The 16,293-nt window shown below is 37.0% G+C and overlaps 4 protein-coding genes across 6 annotated transcripts in view; 2 read left to right on the top strand and 2 right to left on the bottom strand.

Moving 5' to 3' along the window:
- The first annotated feature begins 414 nt into the window (after window positions 1-414).
- Window positions 415-6,747, top strand: LOC137984713 (myb/SANT-like DNA-binding domain-containing protein 4). 2 transcript variants are annotated; one of them, XM_068831971.1, is made up of 9 exons: window positions 416-1,272; window positions 1,663-1,749; window positions 1,920-2,039; window positions 2,223-2,339; window positions 2,421-2,550; window positions 3,668-3,741; window positions 4,385-4,465; window positions 4,551-4,638; window positions 5,442-6,747. In XM_068831971.1, the coding sequence occupies exons 2-9, from the start codon at window positions 1,669-1,671 to the stop codon at window positions 5,444-5,446; spliced, it is 696 nt and encodes a 231-aa protein (XP_068688072.1). In that variant the 5' UTR covers window positions 416-1,272; window positions 1,663-1,668; the 3' UTR covers window positions 5,447-6,747. The 2 variants fall into 2 exon arrangements, with proteins under 2 accessions (XP_068688074.1, XP_068688072.1); XM_068831973.1 differs by lacking the exons at window positions 4,385-4,465; window positions 4,551-4,638; window positions 5,442-6,747 and adding an exon at window positions 4,001-4,141 and having other exon boundaries at window positions 415-1,272.
- A 153-nt stretch (window positions 6,748-6,900) lies between these two features.
- Window positions 6,901-8,770, bottom strand: LOC137984712 (putative nuclease HARBI1). Its single transcript, XM_068831970.1, has 3 exons — window positions 8,373-8,770; window positions 8,088-8,258; window positions 6,901-7,586 (listed from the first exon to the last, which is right to left on the bottom strand). The coding sequence occupies exons 1-3, from the start codon at window positions 8,574-8,576 to the stop codon at window positions 6,915-6,917; spliced, it is 1,047 nt and encodes a 348-aa protein (XP_068688071.1). The 5' UTR covers window positions 8,577-8,770; the 3' UTR covers window positions 6,901-6,914.
- A 45-nt stretch (window positions 8,771-8,815) lies between these two features.
- Window positions 8,816-10,673, top strand: LOC137984709 (putative nuclease HARBI1). The gene is made up of 3 exons (XM_068831967.1): window positions 8,816-9,191; window positions 9,306-9,476; window positions 9,978-10,673. The coding sequence occupies exons 1-3, from the start codon at window positions 8,988-8,990 to the stop codon at window positions 10,647-10,649; spliced, it is 1,047 nt and encodes a 348-aa protein (XP_068688068.1). The 5' UTR covers window positions 8,816-8,987; the 3' UTR covers window positions 10,650-10,673.
- Window positions 10,674-10,816: 143 nt separating this feature from the next.
- The window catches only part of LOC137984710 (myb/SANT-like DNA-binding domain-containing protein 4), a 6,333-nt gene continuing 856 nt past the window's right edge, over window positions 10,817-16,293 (bottom strand). The window contains exons 1-9 of one of the 2 annotated variants that reach the window (XM_068831968.1): window positions 16,286-16,293; window positions 15,809-15,895; window positions 15,519-15,638; window positions 15,219-15,335; window positions 15,008-15,137; window positions 13,817-13,890; window positions 13,099-13,179; window positions 12,926-13,013; window positions 10,817-12,122 (exon numbers count right to left, since the gene is read on the bottom strand). The exon at window positions 16,286-16,293 is cut by the window's right edge and continues 855 nt beyond it. In XM_068831968.1, the coding sequence (XP_068688069.1) occupies window positions 12,118-12,122; window positions 12,926-13,013; window positions 13,099-13,179; window positions 13,817-13,890; window positions 15,008-15,137; window positions 15,219-15,335; window positions 15,519-15,638; window positions 15,809-15,889 (696 nt within the window). In that variant the 5' untranslated portion in view covers window positions 15,890-15,895; window positions 16,286-16,293 and the 3' untranslated portion in view covers window positions 10,817-12,117. Of the gene's footprint in view, window positions 12,123-12,925; window positions 13,014-13,098; window positions 13,180-13,416; window positions 13,558-13,816; window positions 13,891-15,007; window positions 15,138-15,218; window positions 15,336-15,518; window positions 15,639-15,808; window positions 15,896-16,285 lie in introns of those variants that run through there. The other variant, XM_068831969.1, reaches the window with a different exon arrangement.

Here is a 16,293-nt window from a genome sequence, read left to right as displayed (position 1 = left end):
CCTGTCAAAACAAGGTATCCGCTGACCAGTATCACGTGACCATATAGCGGGCTCAAGTTAGACCTTATCGAGGTCAGCTGTTTTTTTGAAGTTGACTGCTGACCAGGGACTGCTTGTTGATTGGATCGCAGGCTCAAGCCATCAGACACACACACACCTGATCGAGGCATAATTTTCGCGCTCTTTCTGTGGCTCGACGCGGCTACAGAGCCACGCTACGTCAGCAAAGCTCTTGACAGTCGATGCTTTTCGTGTTCAGGCGTGCGTTTCTCAAAAGACCCGAAAACTTTTCGGGCCCGTAAAGTTTTCGGGGAGTTTTTCGGGCGTGATTTTCGGGTTGCGAAAAATGTTTCTCAAAACACCCGAACGTAGCCCGATATTTTCGGGTAGGTTTTTTCGGGAATGACCTTCTGCGTCTGCGTGGACAGGAGGTTCGAGAATCAAGATCGATTTGTTGGAGGGGCAAGTGGAACAGTGGCATTGATGCCCTCTTTCCATTGTTTTTTATTGTTCACCTGTTAAATAACTCTAGTTTGTGGTTAGTTACTGGAAATTCCATGATACAAGCTTGTCTTGAGTGTGACGGCAATCTTGAAATCGAAGTATCTTGCAACGTTGACCAGCCGTTGATACATGGTTTGAGCACATTTTTCTTGTCTTTCGAGAATTTATCTATATCACTTGCATTTGCTATTCAAACCTGATAATGTACGTCAAAAAGCACCAAGTCGTACGTTTGCGATGAGGTTTCTGTAACCTTAAAACATTTATAAATGTTTAGTTTTTTTCAACGAAAGGTTGCAGTGAGTGCGGGCAGGTAAGGTATCGAAGCGGACAGGTAGGCTAGTTTGATCTTGTTTTGTCACTTTCGTTTGTGGTCATGTTTCTTCTTTCTTCTTGTAAAAAATTACTGCTAAGTCATTGTTGACTTTAACATGGAGTGCTAATCAAGAAAAATGAAAGTGGATTAACTTAAGCTTAAGCTTACAGTGAATGAAATAGAGGCCTTTGCAGTCTCCCAACATGGATTGATTTTAACTGCGGAGTAGGCTGCTGTGCTACAAGTAAGTTCTCTGTCTATATTTTTTTATTTAAATAAAGATGTTTACCTTGCTATTAAATTGTTGATGAGAGAGTTTATTAACGCAATGAAAATCATTTTCTTTCTTTATTGGTTTGCCTTTCTTGTTCAATTGGTTTGGTGGCTCTGAATTTGGCGGGAATTTATGCGGAAGCCGCGTCACCGTTTGTTCCGGCTGAATTGTTACGTTGGTATGCTGTATTTTGGTACAAGTAAATTAATTTAAATCAATCTTATTTCCTGTGATAATTATCTTGAGGTATGCTGGAGTGAATTATATTATATTTTGAAACGTTTGTTAGTGCAATTCATGACAAGTACTTTGGAGCATTGGTATAATAGCACGTTAGTAAACAATGATTTAATTAAGATAAGCATCAAAGATTACGTTATAGCCTTTGTTGGCCTTTGAGAAGTAGTAAGAATGGAGAAGATTATCATGCCAGTAATAGTTATCCTTCTTCCGGACTTGAAATCAGTGCTAGCAAAGTGTCTCTCAAATTCAGCTCTTGAGCAGCTAAGGCATTCATCACATTAGAAATGCTATCCTACTGTCTTTCTTTAATTCTGCTCCATTGTAGTAAAGGATGTCTGAGACCAAGGAAAAAAGTGCCAGATTTACGGAAGACATGAACAGAGCCCTCATTGATGGCTATACGAGAAGACAAGTCAGTGGATAAATTTATCTCTTTACATTATACTGAAAAAAACCATGTTTTACTTGCTTTTTTTTCTTTAACAAAAGGTTGCAGTGAGTACATTTACAGTGAGGTTTCAATTGTTAATAATGTCGTATTGAATTACAAATTTGCTAGTTTTCAATGTACTTTATTTTAAGGTTGTTCTCAAGTCAAAATTTTCAAATGTGGTGACTAATAATTGCAAAAAAAATGCTTGGGAGGAGATCACTATGGCAGTGAATGCTGTAAACTCAGGGGAGAGGAAAACTGTTGACCAGGTGAAATGATCATACCATGCTATGCATAGATTATTATGAATTTCGAACTTATGCTTTTTTGACCAAGAGATGGCTGGACAGAAAAAACAAAATTTTCCCATCTGGTTTTCCTAACCAGTATATTAATGCACAGTCATTAATTTCTTTTAGTATTCTTCCATCAACATTAATCCTACTTTGCAGGTGAAGAAACGATGGGAGGATCTGACTGCGTCAGTAAAACGAAAAGAACGTCAGGCACACCAAGGAGAAGTTAGAAGATTAAAAGTCACTGGGAATGGGAATTTACCAGATGACTCAGTAAGACAGACCTTAGTTGTGCCATTGTGATTTGTCTGTAGTAAATTAGATCAAGAACATGAAGTAAATTAATTTTTGCAGGAACTTAGTGAGGATTTGCATTGTCCAGTGGCTCCAGCTGTGAGCAGAATGTCCTCCACTGAGAGAGAAGTGGCGAATGTACTTGGTCCTCAGGCGTTTATTGGGATAAATGGAGGAACAGATACTCTGGGTAAATTGTGTATATAGTTTAATTTAAACCACACCAGTGACAATCAGTCTAGTTAGTTTATGTGATAGAGATTGCCACATGCTTCTCCTTGTAAAAAGTAGCAAGAATAAATGGATTAGGGGATAAGAGGTACATAAAAATGGTTGGTGTGTAACCACCTCCTACCCACCTAATGAAGATAATGATGATCATGATTATATGTTACCTGGGGTTCTTATAGAAGTTGCCATAGTAATAATTAATATGGATGTACAGTATGCACATATTAAACTGATAGTGTTCTCCCTTGTTTGCAGCATAACAGGTCAAAGTGGTTTTTTAAACTGGTAGATAAATCAAAGATACCTGTTTAATTTTCTCAAAAATACCAAACAAAGTCTATTTCTAGGGAGTTAAAAAAAAGTTTGCAGGCAGTAAAATTTTCCAGTTACCACACGTTTGAAAAGGAGAACACTGATTAATAATTGATAATGCTTGTGTCAGGTTGTGCAACAAAAGCATTTATATAATAACCAAAATCATTGCACGCTCTCTGGTCAATCAGCTATTTTTTTATTGTGCCAGTAAAGTCATGGAAAAATCGTGCATCTTCTGAATTATTATCTAAAAGCAATAGACCACACGTTCTAGGGTTTATAGGCTTGAAAACCACTTGGGATGTTGGAAGAACACTCAAAGAATTCATGAATCTGACTCTCCTGCGGCTCGTGATTTACGAATTCTTCTCATGTTGTACCAACATCCCCCGTGGTTTATCAGCCTATAAACTATAGAAACTTGTGGTCTATTGCTTAATTTGCCAACTACAAACAGTTACAAAAATGTTGAGTCGACACTCTAAGTGAAAAACAGCCGCCTTCCGAAATTGAAATCAATGCTAGAAAAGTGTCTTACACATAGAACACCAAGCCCCTTCCTTTCCCCTATTGAGCATGATCTTGCATTGCTAACATCATGGGAGGGGAGGGGAAAATGGAAAGCGAGGTGGATTGAGATTTTCCTGTAACCTGTCTCAAGTATTTTTGCAACTGGTTGTACTTACTTGTTTTGCTGAAAGACAGTTTGCATGAAAAATTGCATAGTTTTATTAACAGCACCTTTTCTCTGTGTATAACAGAAACATTATGGAAAGAGGGCATCAATGCCACTGTTCCACTCGTCCCTCCAACAAGCCAAGAGTATGTCATTGAGGTATATTAGGACTTTGATGTAACATTCTATTAAATTTCTTGAAAAAAGAATCCCTCTTTATTTTCATGCAAAATACATACAAAAAGGGAACGAGAATAAAATTTAATGGTCAGAGGAACTGGGTAATTTAAATCATGAGTTAGACTTTTTCGGTTGTGGTCATGCACACTGACTTAACTTTAAAAACACTTAAACTTCTCTTTCAAATCTCGCATTCTAGACTATACACTAGTGTTTTCTTTGTGCTTTTTGGATGTAGAATGAAACCAGTAGCAGCAGCAGTTCCTCAGCAAGGCTGTGTGAAGCTAGTGTACAGTCACTTTTAATGAAGGATGTGCAGTTAATATTTTTCTTATTTTTGCTTTTAGTGAATGTAGGGTATTGAATAATAATAATAATAATAATAATAATTATAATAATTATTATAATAATTAATAATAATTATAATAATTATAATAATAATTGCTTTGATGATCCAACGAAACATGTATTGATTAAATATGAATTTCAAAAACATCGTATGGATCATCAAAGCGATATCTTACTTCGTGCTGCTAAGAAGTTTTTGTAATAATAATTATAATAATAATAATAATAATAATAATAATAATGTCGCTGTCTGATTTTATTTTATGTGTCCCAGGATATTGATGAAGTGGTTGAGGTTTCCATAAAACCCATCAGAAAAGGCAAAAAGAGGACCCTTGCAGATGCACAGCTGGAGGTAATGATTTTACATGACAAGAAAAAAACTACTGATTCTGAATATGCTTGTAGTAGTCAAATCTGTTTATTTCAAACTGTTCCAGTACTTTGAGGTTGCAACCAGCTATTACAAACTGAAGATGGAGAAAGTTAAACTTGAAATGGAGCTTCTCATGAAAAAGCAAAAAGAGGGTAGGTATAATAATAATATTTAACAAATTACTTTTTACCACAATTGCTTTTAGTCTCGCAGTCTGATTGGTTAACTTGCCATTGTTGCTAAGAGTCTAGACAAAAACCAATACTAGATTTGATTGAGTTAATAATGTTAGTGTCCTACTTAATGCTCTTGTGGTAAAGCCATTGACACTTAAATAAAGTTGTTATTGTCATTATTACAAAGCAGCTTGTGTGATGCTCACATCGAAGTGTCACACAATTGTTATAGCCAGTCAGGAATGTTCATTTTGGCACATGGACCAATCAGACTGTGTCTTGGTTGTGCTCATTTGTTGTAAGGATATGCCTGCAAATGACCTGAATTAACACTGAGTGTGATTACAATCTGAAAGAGTCCTCAAACATAGGCCTCCACATTCGTGGTACTGTGCCCCATATTTTAATTTCATTCGTCTGTGATGTGTGCTCTGAAGTGATGGCATATTGTTAATATTAACTCGTAATCAGATATAAATAATTCCTTTAAATTCTTCCATTGATGTTGTTGGAAAGGTGATTTATTCTCTGGCCAAGCTACACAAAACGTACACTGGGACGTACACTGAATTAACACAACGACTCGACACAACATTTATTTGAACATTCCTTCAGTACTTTGAGGTGGCAACCAGTTACTATAGCATGAAGAAATGAATTGAGACTCTGATTGAAAAGAAAAAATAGCCTAATCATTGTGAGTTAATCATCATGTTTTCCTGATAATTTCCAGCTGTTTTTGTGATATTTTCTACTTTTTTTTCTACTTTTCTCCTCAGAATAATTCAGCGTTTGGTGAAGGATGTATGGCTTTTGAACTTGTGCAGCTCATATGCAGTGCAATATATTCTTTTATAAAATAATTAGGATCGTACGTGCACTCTCATTGGTCAAGAGCTGTGTTTAGATGAGAGTATGTAAACATGGCTGTCTCAAGTATTTTTGCAACTGGTTGTACTTAGCTGTTTTGCTGAAAGAAAGTTTGCATGAAAAATCGCATAGTTTTATCAACATTTACAAGCCTAATGGTGGTGAGCTTGCCTTTATCTTCGGGATTTTTGGATTTGCCTTGTGGAACCTGTGTTTCATATTCCATGGGATTTCTTTATAGTTTTTTCCTTATATTTTTTAAGAACGACGATTTTAGTGTAAAGATTTTTCATCTTTGTTATTCCCATTTTCAAGAACAAATAATTTTCATGGTCAAATATTTATTAATCCCTCCTACTTGATTTAGTTTTTCGTACGTGTACTATCTGGCTGTTTCTGGGATTAAAGTTCTTAATTTCATGCAGAGTTTGTTTCATTTGTTAACCTTATTTTGAAGTTGAGAGTTTGCTTTGTAATTTTCTCCCCTCATTTTACAGACTAACCCTAACTTTTGTCTATGATTTTTCCTCAACTCACCATTCACACACAAAATATTCTCCTCAAACTACCTGCTAAATTAGTGAATGTTGGTTATTTAATAGTAATACATGAAGCAGCAGTTAACCTAGCAACCTTTGTGGCTTTCTTAATTGGTGCTGATAGAAGAATCCTCCTTACAAGAAGGGGTTTCTCTCCACTAACTAAAACATTCACTAATTTAGCAGGTAGGTTGAGGGGAATATTGTGTGTGTGAATGGTGAGTTGAGGAAAAATCACAGACAAAAGTTAGGGTTAGTCTGTAAAATGAGGGGAGAAATTTGCAAAGCAAACTCACAACCCCAAAACAAGGTTAACAAATGAAACAAACTCTGTGTGAAATTAAAAACTTTAATCTCAGAAACAGCCAGATAGTACATGTACGAAAAACGAAAAACTAAATCACGTAGGAGGGATTAATAAATATTTGACCATGAAAAATATTCGTTCTTAAAAATGGGAATGAAAAATACCTTTGATTGTAAGTGATTTTGTGTTTATGCCTGTTCGTCAAAGGCAGGATCCATGAAAAGCATTCTTCATGGGAACTTTTTTGCAAAACGCTGATTACTGGTTATAAGATTATATTATAAGATTGTGTAGCTCCAGCTTAAATACTATATATTGACCAGTAGGTTTAAGCAGAAGTGGTATATTAAATAAGAAATCTGAAAGGAAGTGTTCATGGTAGTTTTGTATTTTCCACTTTGTTACCTCCTTTTTTTTCCGGTTTTCAGAGGACCCGCCCCATTGTAGCTTTATACTTAACTGTCCATTTCTTGTTTGTTGTGTTGAAATTTATTGTAAAATATTAATAATTGAAGTGAGTGAATGTGCATTAGCGCTTACATTTGAGAAAACACTTCTTGGATAAGTTTTTGCCTTTTGGCAACACCTGATTCATCACAGTTTTGTGCAGAATACATAGGCCTGTCATCACTGCCATTAAGCTGTGTAACATCAAGCCCATCTGGCAGCTGGGTGTTGTCATGGATACACATGTTATGCAATACCACTATCGCAACAATTATGTCGCAACAGCGGCATGGGGAGAACTGCATCGTCCCTCCAGAGAAATCAAGGCATCGAAACCTTTGTTTCAAGAGGCCAAATGATCGTTCTATCACATTCCTTGTTCTCGTGTGGCTCCTTTGGTACGTTTCTTCTGCTGCACTCGACACTTTGTCAGGGTTTAAGGGGGTCATAAGGTAGCTCTGTAGGGCGTATCCTCTGTCCCCAAGCAACCATCCTTCCTGCTGTTTCGTTTCCATGTGGATCTGCAGTGCGCTCCCGTTGAAGATGGCTGAGTCATGGACTGAGCCATGCCACTTGGCCACAATGTTTGTGAACCGCATTTCTGCATCACAGACTGCCATCACGTTGATGGCATGAAATCCCTTATGACAAACATAAAGGTGTTCCTCTTTTGCCGGTGCACGGATTGGGATGAGCGTGCCATCGATCGCCCCCATAACCTTGGGGAAAGCTCCAATCGAGTAAAATTTCGTCATAGTTTCCTATGAAAGATCACAGTAGTTAAAACGGCGGACCCAATAAACTGCGGCTCAAAACTTGAGGATATTAACAGCCTGTTAGACGTGGGCATCAGAATATGAATCAACATTTTCGGAACAAACTCTTTAATCATTTGAATCACAGAATTAATACTTTATGCCAATTCGCATGACCGACGACCACTCGATGCGGACCGCAGAGAAAACAGTAAATAAAATGACTTCATCGGAAAAGACGTAAATTTAAGTTAGTTTTTGTGCGAAATTCTACGGGTTGTGCGTTTTTTTACCCCAGTTTTTTTAGGAATATGCCTACTCGAGTGGAAAGAGCAGTTGAATTTAGGACTTTTCGCTAAATTGCAAACAAGAAATATAGTGTAAATGGAAATGAAAATCGCTCCCCCTTTCATGCAAATGATCGTGTCTAGTACTAGTAGAGTTTACTTCACAGTTAGCTAGTGCTTTTTTTGTAGAACTATGGTAAAACTTAATATCAATAATTACATTCACTTCTTCTCTTGATGTGGGAAAGATAATCCATTCGCCAGCAATACTCTTTAAACACTGGGTAAAGGAGTGAACACAGCGACTGGCGCTAGCCTTGGAAATCCCCATGGTGTCTGCGACGACTTTCAAGAAACTTCCACTTGCAAAGTAACGTAATGCTGTCAGGACCTAATAGGTTAATAAACATTTGAAACCTCCACTATACTCGAAAAGAGCCTCTTTGTCAACGAGGGAGTTGAAAGTGCCAGTGGCTAGATCATAGAAAAAAGGAAAATTACCCACCTGAATCTCCGGATCTAGCGGAGCATTTCGCCCGGTGTTGCGCCTCAATTGTCCTTCAAACTTCAAAATAAGCCACTCAATTCTCTCAGGTGACAATCTAAAACGTTCAATTACCTCGCATCTTCTCATTCCAGTCAAAACTGTTCTTTGTCTGTATTTTCTTTTCTCACGATTTGGGGTTAAAAGTGCTCCAACGGCAGCCATTTTTTATTCACTAAACTTTCCCGAGATTTTTTTGACTTTTCTCGGGAGCACGCAATCACCCGTAAAATATCTCGGGAAAACGATACGTTTTTTTCGGGCCCGAAAAACTCGGGCGTTTTGAGAAACACCTAAAATTGTTTTCGGGAGCTTTTCGGGTGCGTTTCCGGGCCCGAAAAGTTTTCGGGTCTTTTGAGAAACGCACGCCAGGCGTGCGTTTCTCAAAAGACCCGAAAACTTTTCGGGCCCGGAAACGCACCCGAAAAGCTCCCGAAAACAATTTTAGGTGTTTCTCAAAACGCCCGAGTTTTTCGGGCCCGAAAAAAACGTATCGTTTTCCCGAGATATTTTACGGGTGATTGCGTGCTCCCGAGAAAAGTCAAAAAAATCTCGGGAAAGTTTAGTGAATAAAAAATGGCTGCCGTTGGAGCACTTTTAACCCCAAATCGTGAGAAAAGAAAATACAGACAAAGAACAGTTTTGACTGGAATGAGAAGATGCGAGGTAATTGAACGTTTTAGATTGTCACCTGAGAGAATTGAGTGGCTTATTTTGAAGTTTGAAGGACAATTGAGGCGCAACACCGGGCGAAATGCTCCGCTAGATCCGGAGATTCAGGTGGGTAATTTTCCTTTTTTCTATGATCTAGCCACTGGCACTTTCAACTCCCTCGTTGACAAAGAGGCTCTTTTCGAGTATAGTGGAGGTTTCAAATGTTTATTAACCTATTAGGTCCTGACAGCATTACGTTACTTTGCAAGTGGAAGTTTCTTGAAAGTCGTCGCAGACACCATGGGGATTTCCAAGGCTAGCGCCAGTCGCTGTGTTCACTCCTTTACCCAGTGTTTAAAGAGTATTGCTGGCGAATGGATTATCTTTCCCACATCAAGAGAAGAAGTGAATGTAATTATTGATATTAAGTTTTACCATAGTTCTACAAAAAAAGCACTAGCTAACTGTGAAGTAAACTCTACTAGTACTAGACACGATCATTTGCATGAAAGGGGGAGCGATTTTCATTTCCATTTACACTATATTTCTTGTTTGCAATTTAGCGAAAAGTCCTAAATTCAACTGCTCTTTCCACTCGAGTAGGCATATTCCTAAAAAAACTGGGGTAAAAAAACGCACAACCCGTAGAATTTCGCACAAAAACTAACTTAAATTTACGTCTTTTCCGATGAAGTCATTTTATTTACTGTTTTCTCTGCGGTCCGCATCGAGTGGTCGTCGGTCATGCGAATTGGCATAAAGTATTAATTCTGTGATTCAAATGATTAAAGAGTTTGTTCCGAAAATGTTGATTCATATTCTGATGCCCACGTCTAACAGGCTGTTAATATCCTCAAGTTTTGAGCCGCAGTTTATTGGGTCCGCCGTTTTAACTACTGTGATCTTTCATAGGAAACTATGACGAAATTTTACTCGATTGGAGCTTTCCCCAAGGTTATGGGGGCGATCGATGGCACGCTCATCCCAATCCGTGCACCGGCAAAAGAGGAACACCTTTATGTTTGTCATAAGGGATTTCATGCCATCAACGTGATGGCAGTCTGTGATGCAGAAATGCGGTTCACAAACATTGTGGCCAAGTGGCATGGCTCAGTCCATGACTCAGCCATCTTCAACGGGAGCGCACTGCAGATCCACATGGAAACGAAACAGCAGGAAGGATGGTTGCTTGGGGACAGAGGATACGCCCTACAGAGCTACCTTATGACCCCCTTAAACCCTGACAAAGTGTCGAGTGCAGCAGAAGAAACGTACCAAAGGAGCCACACGAGAACAAGGAATGTGATAGAACGATCATTTGGCCTCTTGAAACAAAGGTTTCGATGCCTTGATTTCTCTGGAGGGACGATGCAGTTCTCCCCATGCCGCTGTTGCGACATAATTGTTGCGATAGTGGTATTGCATAACATGTGTATCCATGACAACACCCAGCTGCCAGATGGGCTTGATGTTACACAGCTTAATGGCAGTGATGACAGGCCTATGTATTCTGCACAAAACTGTGATGAATCAGGTGTTGCCAAAAGGCAAAAACTTATCCAAGAAGTGTTTTCTCAAATGTAAGCGCTAATGCACATTCACTCACTTCAATTATTAATATTTTACAATAAATTTCAACACAACAAACAAGAAATGGACAGTTAAGTATAAAGCTACAATGGGGCGGGTCCTCTGAAAACCGGAAAAAAAAGGAGGTAACAAAGTGGAAAATACAAAACTACCATGAACACTTCCTTTCAGATTTCTTATTTAATATACCACTTCTGCTTAAACCTACTGGTCAATATATAGTATTTAAGCTGGAGCTACACAATCTTATAATATAATCTTATAACCAGTAATCAGCGTTTTGCAAAAAAGTTCCCATGAAGAATGCTTTTCATGGATCCTGCCTTTGACGAACAGGCATAAACACAAAATCACTTACAATCAAAGGTATTTTTCATTCCCATTTTTAAGAACGAATATTTTTCATGGTCAAATATTTATTAATCCCTCCTACGTGATTTAGTTTTTCGTTTTTCGTACATGTACTATCTGGCTGTTTCTGAGATTAAAGTTTTTAATTTCACACAGAGTTTGTTTCATTTGTTAACCTTGTTTTGGGGTTGTGAGTTTGCTTTGCAAATTTCTCCCCTCATTTTACAGACTAACCCTAACTTTTGTCTGTGATTTTTCCTCAACTCACCATTCACACACACAATATTCCCCTCAACCTACCTGCTAAATTAGTGAATGTTTTAGTTAGTGGAGAGAAACCCCTTCTTGTAAGGAGGATTCTTCTATCAGCACCAATTAAGAAAGCCACAAAGGTTGCTAGGTTAACTGCTGCTTCATGTATTACTATTAAATAACCAACATTCACTAATTTAGCAGGTAGTTTGAGGAGAATATTTTGTGTGTGAATGGTGAGTTGAGGAAAAATCATAGACAAAAGTTAGGGTTAGTCTGTAAAATGAGGGGAGAAAATTACAAAGCAAACTCTCAACTTCAAAATAAGGTTAACAAATGAAACAAACTCTGCATGAAATTAAGAACTTTAATCCCAGAAACAGCCAGATAGTACACGTACGAAAAACTAAATCAAGTAGGAGGGATTAATAAATATTTGACCATGAAAATTATTTGTTCTTGAAAATGGGAATAACAAAGATGAAAAATCTTTACACTAAAATCGTCGTTCTTAAAAAATATAAGGAAAAAACTATAAAGAAATCCCATGGAATATGAAACACAGGTTCCACAAGGCAAATCCAAAAATCCCGAAGATAAAGGCAAGCTCACCACCATTAGGCTTGTAAATGTTGATAAAACTATGCGATTTTTCATGCAAACTTTCTTTCAGCAAAACAGCTAAGTACAACCAGTTGCAAAAATACTTGAGACAGCCATGTTTACATACTCTCATCTAAACACAGCTCTTGACCAATGAGAGTGCACGTACGATCCTAATTATTTTATAAAAGAATATATTGCACTGCATATGAGCTGCACAAGTTCAAAAGCCATACATCCTTCACCAAACGCTGAATTATTCTGAGGAGAAAAGTAGAAAAAAAAGTAGAAAATATCACAAAAACAGCTGGAAATTATCAGGAAAACATGATGATTAACTCACAATGATTAGGCTATTTTTTCTTTTCAATCAGAGTCTCAATTCATTTCTTCATGCTATAGTAACTGGTTGCCACCTCAAAGTACTGAAGGAATGTTCAAATAAATGTTGTGTCGAGTCGTTGTGTTAATTCAGTGTACGTCCCAGTGTACGTTTTGTGTAGCTTGGCCAGAGAATAAATCACCTTTCCAACAACATCAATGGAAGAATTTAAAGGAATTATTTATATCTGATTACGAGTTAATATTAACAATATGCCATCACTTCAGAGCACACATCACAGACGAATGAAATTAAAATATGGGGCACAGTACCACGAATGTGGAGGCCTATGTTTGAGGACTCTTTCAGATTGTAATCACACTCAGTGTTAATTCAGGTCATTTGCAGGCATATCCTTACAACAAATGAGCACAACCAAGACACAGTCTGATTGGTCCATGTGCCAAAATGAACATTCCTGACTGGCTATAACAATTGTGTGACACTTCGATGTGAGCATCACACAAGCTGCTTTGTAATAATGACAATAACAACTTTATTTAAGTGTCAATGGCTTTACCACAAGAGCATTAAGTAGGACACTAACATTATTAACTCAATCAAATCTAGTATTGGTTTTTGTCTAGACTCTTAGCAACAATGGCAAGTTAACCAATCAGACTGCGAGACTAAAAGCAATTGTGGTAAAAAGTAATTTGTTAAATATTATTATTATACCTACCCTCTTTTTGCTTTTTCATGAGAAGCTCCATTTCAAGTTTAACTTTCTCCATCTTCAGTTTGTAATAGCTGGTTGCAACCTCAAAGTACTGGAACAGTTTGAAATAAACAGATTTGACTACTACAAGCATATTCAGAATCAGTAGTTTTTTTCTTGTCATGTAAAATCATTACCTCCAGCTGTGCATCTGCAAGGGTCCTCTTTTTGCCTTTTCTGATGGGTTTTATGGAAACCTCAACCACTTCATCAATATCCTGGGACACATAAAATAAAATCAGACAGCGACATTATTATTATTATTATTATTATTATTATAATTATTATTACAAAAACTTCTTAGCAGCACGAAGTAAGATATCGCTTTGATGATCCATACGATGTTTTTGAAATTCATATTTAATCAATACATGTTTCGTTGGATCATCAAAGCAATTATTATTATAATTATTATAATTATTATTAATTATTATAATAATTATTATAATTATTATTATTATTATTATTATTCAATACCCTACATTCACTAAAAGCAAAAATAAGAAAAATATTAACTGCACATCCTTCATTAAAAGTGACTGTACACTAGCTTCACACAGCCTTGCTGAGGAACTGCTGCTGCTACTGGTTTCATTCTACATCCAAAAAGCACAAAGAAAACACTAGTGTATAGTCTAGAATGCGAGATTTGAAAGAGAAGTTTAAGTGTTTTTAAAGTTAAGTCAGTGTGCATGACCACAACCGAAAAAGTCTAACTCATGATTTAAATTACCCAGTTCCTCTGACCATTAAATTTTATTCTCGTTCCCTTTTTGTATGTATTTTGCATGAAAATAAAGAGGGATTCTTTTTTCAAGAAATTTAATAGAATGTTACATCAAAGTCCTAATATACCTCAATGACATACTCTTGGCTTGTTGGAGGGACGAGTGGAACAGTGGCATTGATGCCCTCTTTCCATAATGTTTCTGTTATACACAGAGAAAAGGTGCTGTTAATAAAACTATGCAATTTTTCATGCAAACTGTCTTTCAGCAAAACAAGTAAGTACAACCAGTTGCAAAAATACTTGAGACAGGTTACAGGAAAATCTCAATCCACCTCGCTTTCCATTTTCCCCTCCCCTCCCATGATGTTAGCAATGCAAGATCATGCTCAATAGGGGAAAGGAAGGGGCTTGGTGTTCTATGTGTAAGACACTTTTCTAGCATTGATTTCAATTTCGGAAGGCGGCTGTTTTTCACTTAGAGTGTCGACTCAACATTTTTGTAACTGTTTGTAGTTGGCAAATTAAGCAATAGACCACAAGTTTCTATAGTTTATAGGCTGATAAACCACGGGGGATGTTGGTACAACATGAGAAGAATTCGTAAATCACGAGCCGCAGGAGAGTCAGATTCATGAATTCTTTGAGTGTTCTTCCAACATCCCAAGTGGTTTTCAAGCCTATAAACCCTAGAACGTGTGGTCTATTGCTTTTAGATAATAATTCAGAAGATGCACGATTTTTCCATGACTTTACTGGCACAATAAAAAAATAGCTGATTGACCAGAGAGCGTGCAATGATTTTGGTTATTATATAAATGCTTTTGTTGCACAACCTGACACAAGCATTATCAATTATTAATCAGTGTTCTCCTTTTCAAACGTGTGGTAACTGGAAAATTTTACTGCCTGCAAACTTTTTTTTAACTCCCTAGAAATAGACTTTGTTTGGTATTTTTGAGAAAATTAAACAGGTATCTTTGATTTATCTACCAGTTTAAAAAACCACTTTGACCTGTTATGCTGCAAACAAGGGAGAACACTATCAGTTTAATATGTGCATACTGTACATCCATATTAATTATTACTATGGCAACTTCTATAAGAACCCCAGGTAACATATAATCATGATCATCATTATCTTCATTAGGTGGGTAGGAGGTGGTTACACACCAACCATTTTTATGTACCTCTTATCCCCTAATCCATTTATTCTTGCTACTTTTTACAAGGAGAAGCATGTGGCAATCTCTATCACATAAACTAACTAGACTGATTGTCACTGGTGTGGTTTAAATTAAACTATATACACAATTTACCCAGAGTATCTGTTCCTCCATTTATCCCAATAAACGCCTGAGGACCAAGTACATTCGCCACTTCTCTCTCAGTGGAGGACATTCTGCTCACAGCTGGAGCCACTGGACAATGCAAATCCTCACTAAGTTCCTGCAAAAATTAATTTACTTCATGTTCTTGATCTAATTTACTACAGACAAATCACAATGGCACAACTAAGGTCTGTCTTACTGAGTCATCTGGTAAATTCCCATTCCCAGTGACTTTTAATCTTCTAACTTCTCCTTGGTGTGCCTGACGTTCTTTTCGTTTTACTGACGCAGTCAGATCCTCCCATCGTTTCTTCACCTGCAAAGTAGGATTAATGTTGATGGAAGAATACTAAAAGAAATTAATGACTGTGCATTAATATACTGGTTAGGAAAACCAGATGGGAAAATTTTGTTTTTTCTGTCCAGCCATCTCTTGGTCAAAAAAGCATAAGTTCGAAATTCATAATAATCTATGCATAGCATGGTATGATCATTTCACCTGGTCAACAGTTTTCCTCTCCCCTGAGTTTACAGCATTCACTGCCATAGTGATCTCCTCCCAAGCATTTTTTTTGCAATTATTAGTCACCACATTTGAAAATTTTGACTTGAGAACAACCTTAAAATAAAGTACATTGAAAACTAGCAAATTTGTAATTCAATACGACATTATTAACAATTGAAACCTCACTGTAAATGTACTCACTGCAACCTTTTGTTAAAGAAAAAAAAGCAAGTAAAACATGGTTTTTTTCAGTATAATGTAAAGAGATAAATTTATCCACTGACTTGTCTTCTCGTATAGCCATCAATGAGGGCTCTGTTCATGTCTTCCGTAAATCTGGCACTTTTTTCCTTGGTCTCAGACATCCTTTACTACAATGGAGCAGAATTAAAGAAAGACAGTAGGATAGCATTTCTAATGTGATGAATGCCTTAGCTGCTCAAGAGCTGAATTTGAGAGACACTTTGCTAGCACTGATTTCAAGTCCGGAAGAAGGATAACTATTACTGGCATGATAATCTTCTCCATTCTTACTACTTCTCAAAGGCCAACAAAGGCTATAACGTAATCTTTGATGCTTATCTTAATTAAATCATTGTTTACTAACGTGCTATTATACCAATGCTCCAAAGTACTTGTCATGAATTGCACTAACAAACGTTTCAAAATATAATATAATTCACTCCAGCATACCTCAAGATAATTATCACAGGAAATAAGATTGATTTAAATTAATTTACTTGTACCAAAATACAGCATACCAACGTAA

Source organism: Montipora foliosa, chromosome 14 (genome assembly GCF_036669935.1).
Source record: "Montipora foliosa isolate CH-2021 chromosome 14, ASM3666993v2, whole genome shotgun sequence".
NCBI lineage: Eukaryota > Metazoa > Cnidaria > Anthozoa > Scleractinia > Acroporidae > Montipora > Montipora foliosa.
Note: the sequence above shows the minus strand (reverse complement) of the source record. Positions and strands in the feature narration are given on the sequence as shown.

What these genes read in the sequence shown, in the direction of transcription:
- LOC137984712 (XM_068831970.1), bottom strand. Translation starts at nt 8,576, where the DNA reads ATGGCTGCCGTTGGAGCACTTTTAACCCCAAATCGTGAGAAAAGAAAA. An exon ending in CGCTAGATCCGGAGATTCAG is followed by an intron (nt 8,259 to 8,372) that starts GTGGGTAATTTT and finishes TTAACCTATTAG; the next exon opens with GTCCTGACAGCATTACGTTA. An exon ending in CATCAAGAGAAGAAGTGAAT is followed by an intron (nt 7,587 to 8,087) that starts GTAATTATTGAT and finishes GATCTTTCATAG; the next exon opens with GAAACTATGACGAAATTTTA.
- LOC137984713 (XM_068831971.1), top strand. Translation starts at nt 1,669, where the DNA reads ATGTCTGAGACCAAGGAAAAAAGTGCCAGATTTACGGAAGACATGAAC. An exon ending in ATGGCTATACGAGAAGACAA is followed by an intron (nt 1,750 to 1,919) that starts GTCAGTGGATAA and finishes CTTTATTTTAAG; the next exon opens with GTTGTTCTCAAGTCAAAATT. An exon ending in GCCAAGAGTATGTCATTGAG is followed by an intron (nt 3,742 to 4,384) that starts GTATATTAGGAC and finishes TATGTGTCCCAG; the next exon opens with GATATTGATGAAGTGGTTGA.
- LOC137984709 (XM_068831967.1), top strand. Translation starts at nt 8,988, where the DNA reads ATGGCTGCCGTTGGAGCACTTTTAACCCCAAATCGTGAGAAAAGAAAA. An exon ending in CGCTAGATCCGGAGATTCAG is followed by an intron (nt 9,192 to 9,305) that starts GTGGGTAATTTT and finishes TTAACCTATTAG; the next exon opens with GTCCTGACAGCATTACGTTA. An exon ending in CATCAAGAGAAGAAGTGAAT is followed by an intron (nt 9,477 to 9,977) that starts GTAATTATTGAT and finishes GATCTTTCATAG; the next exon opens with GAAACTATGACGAAATTTTA.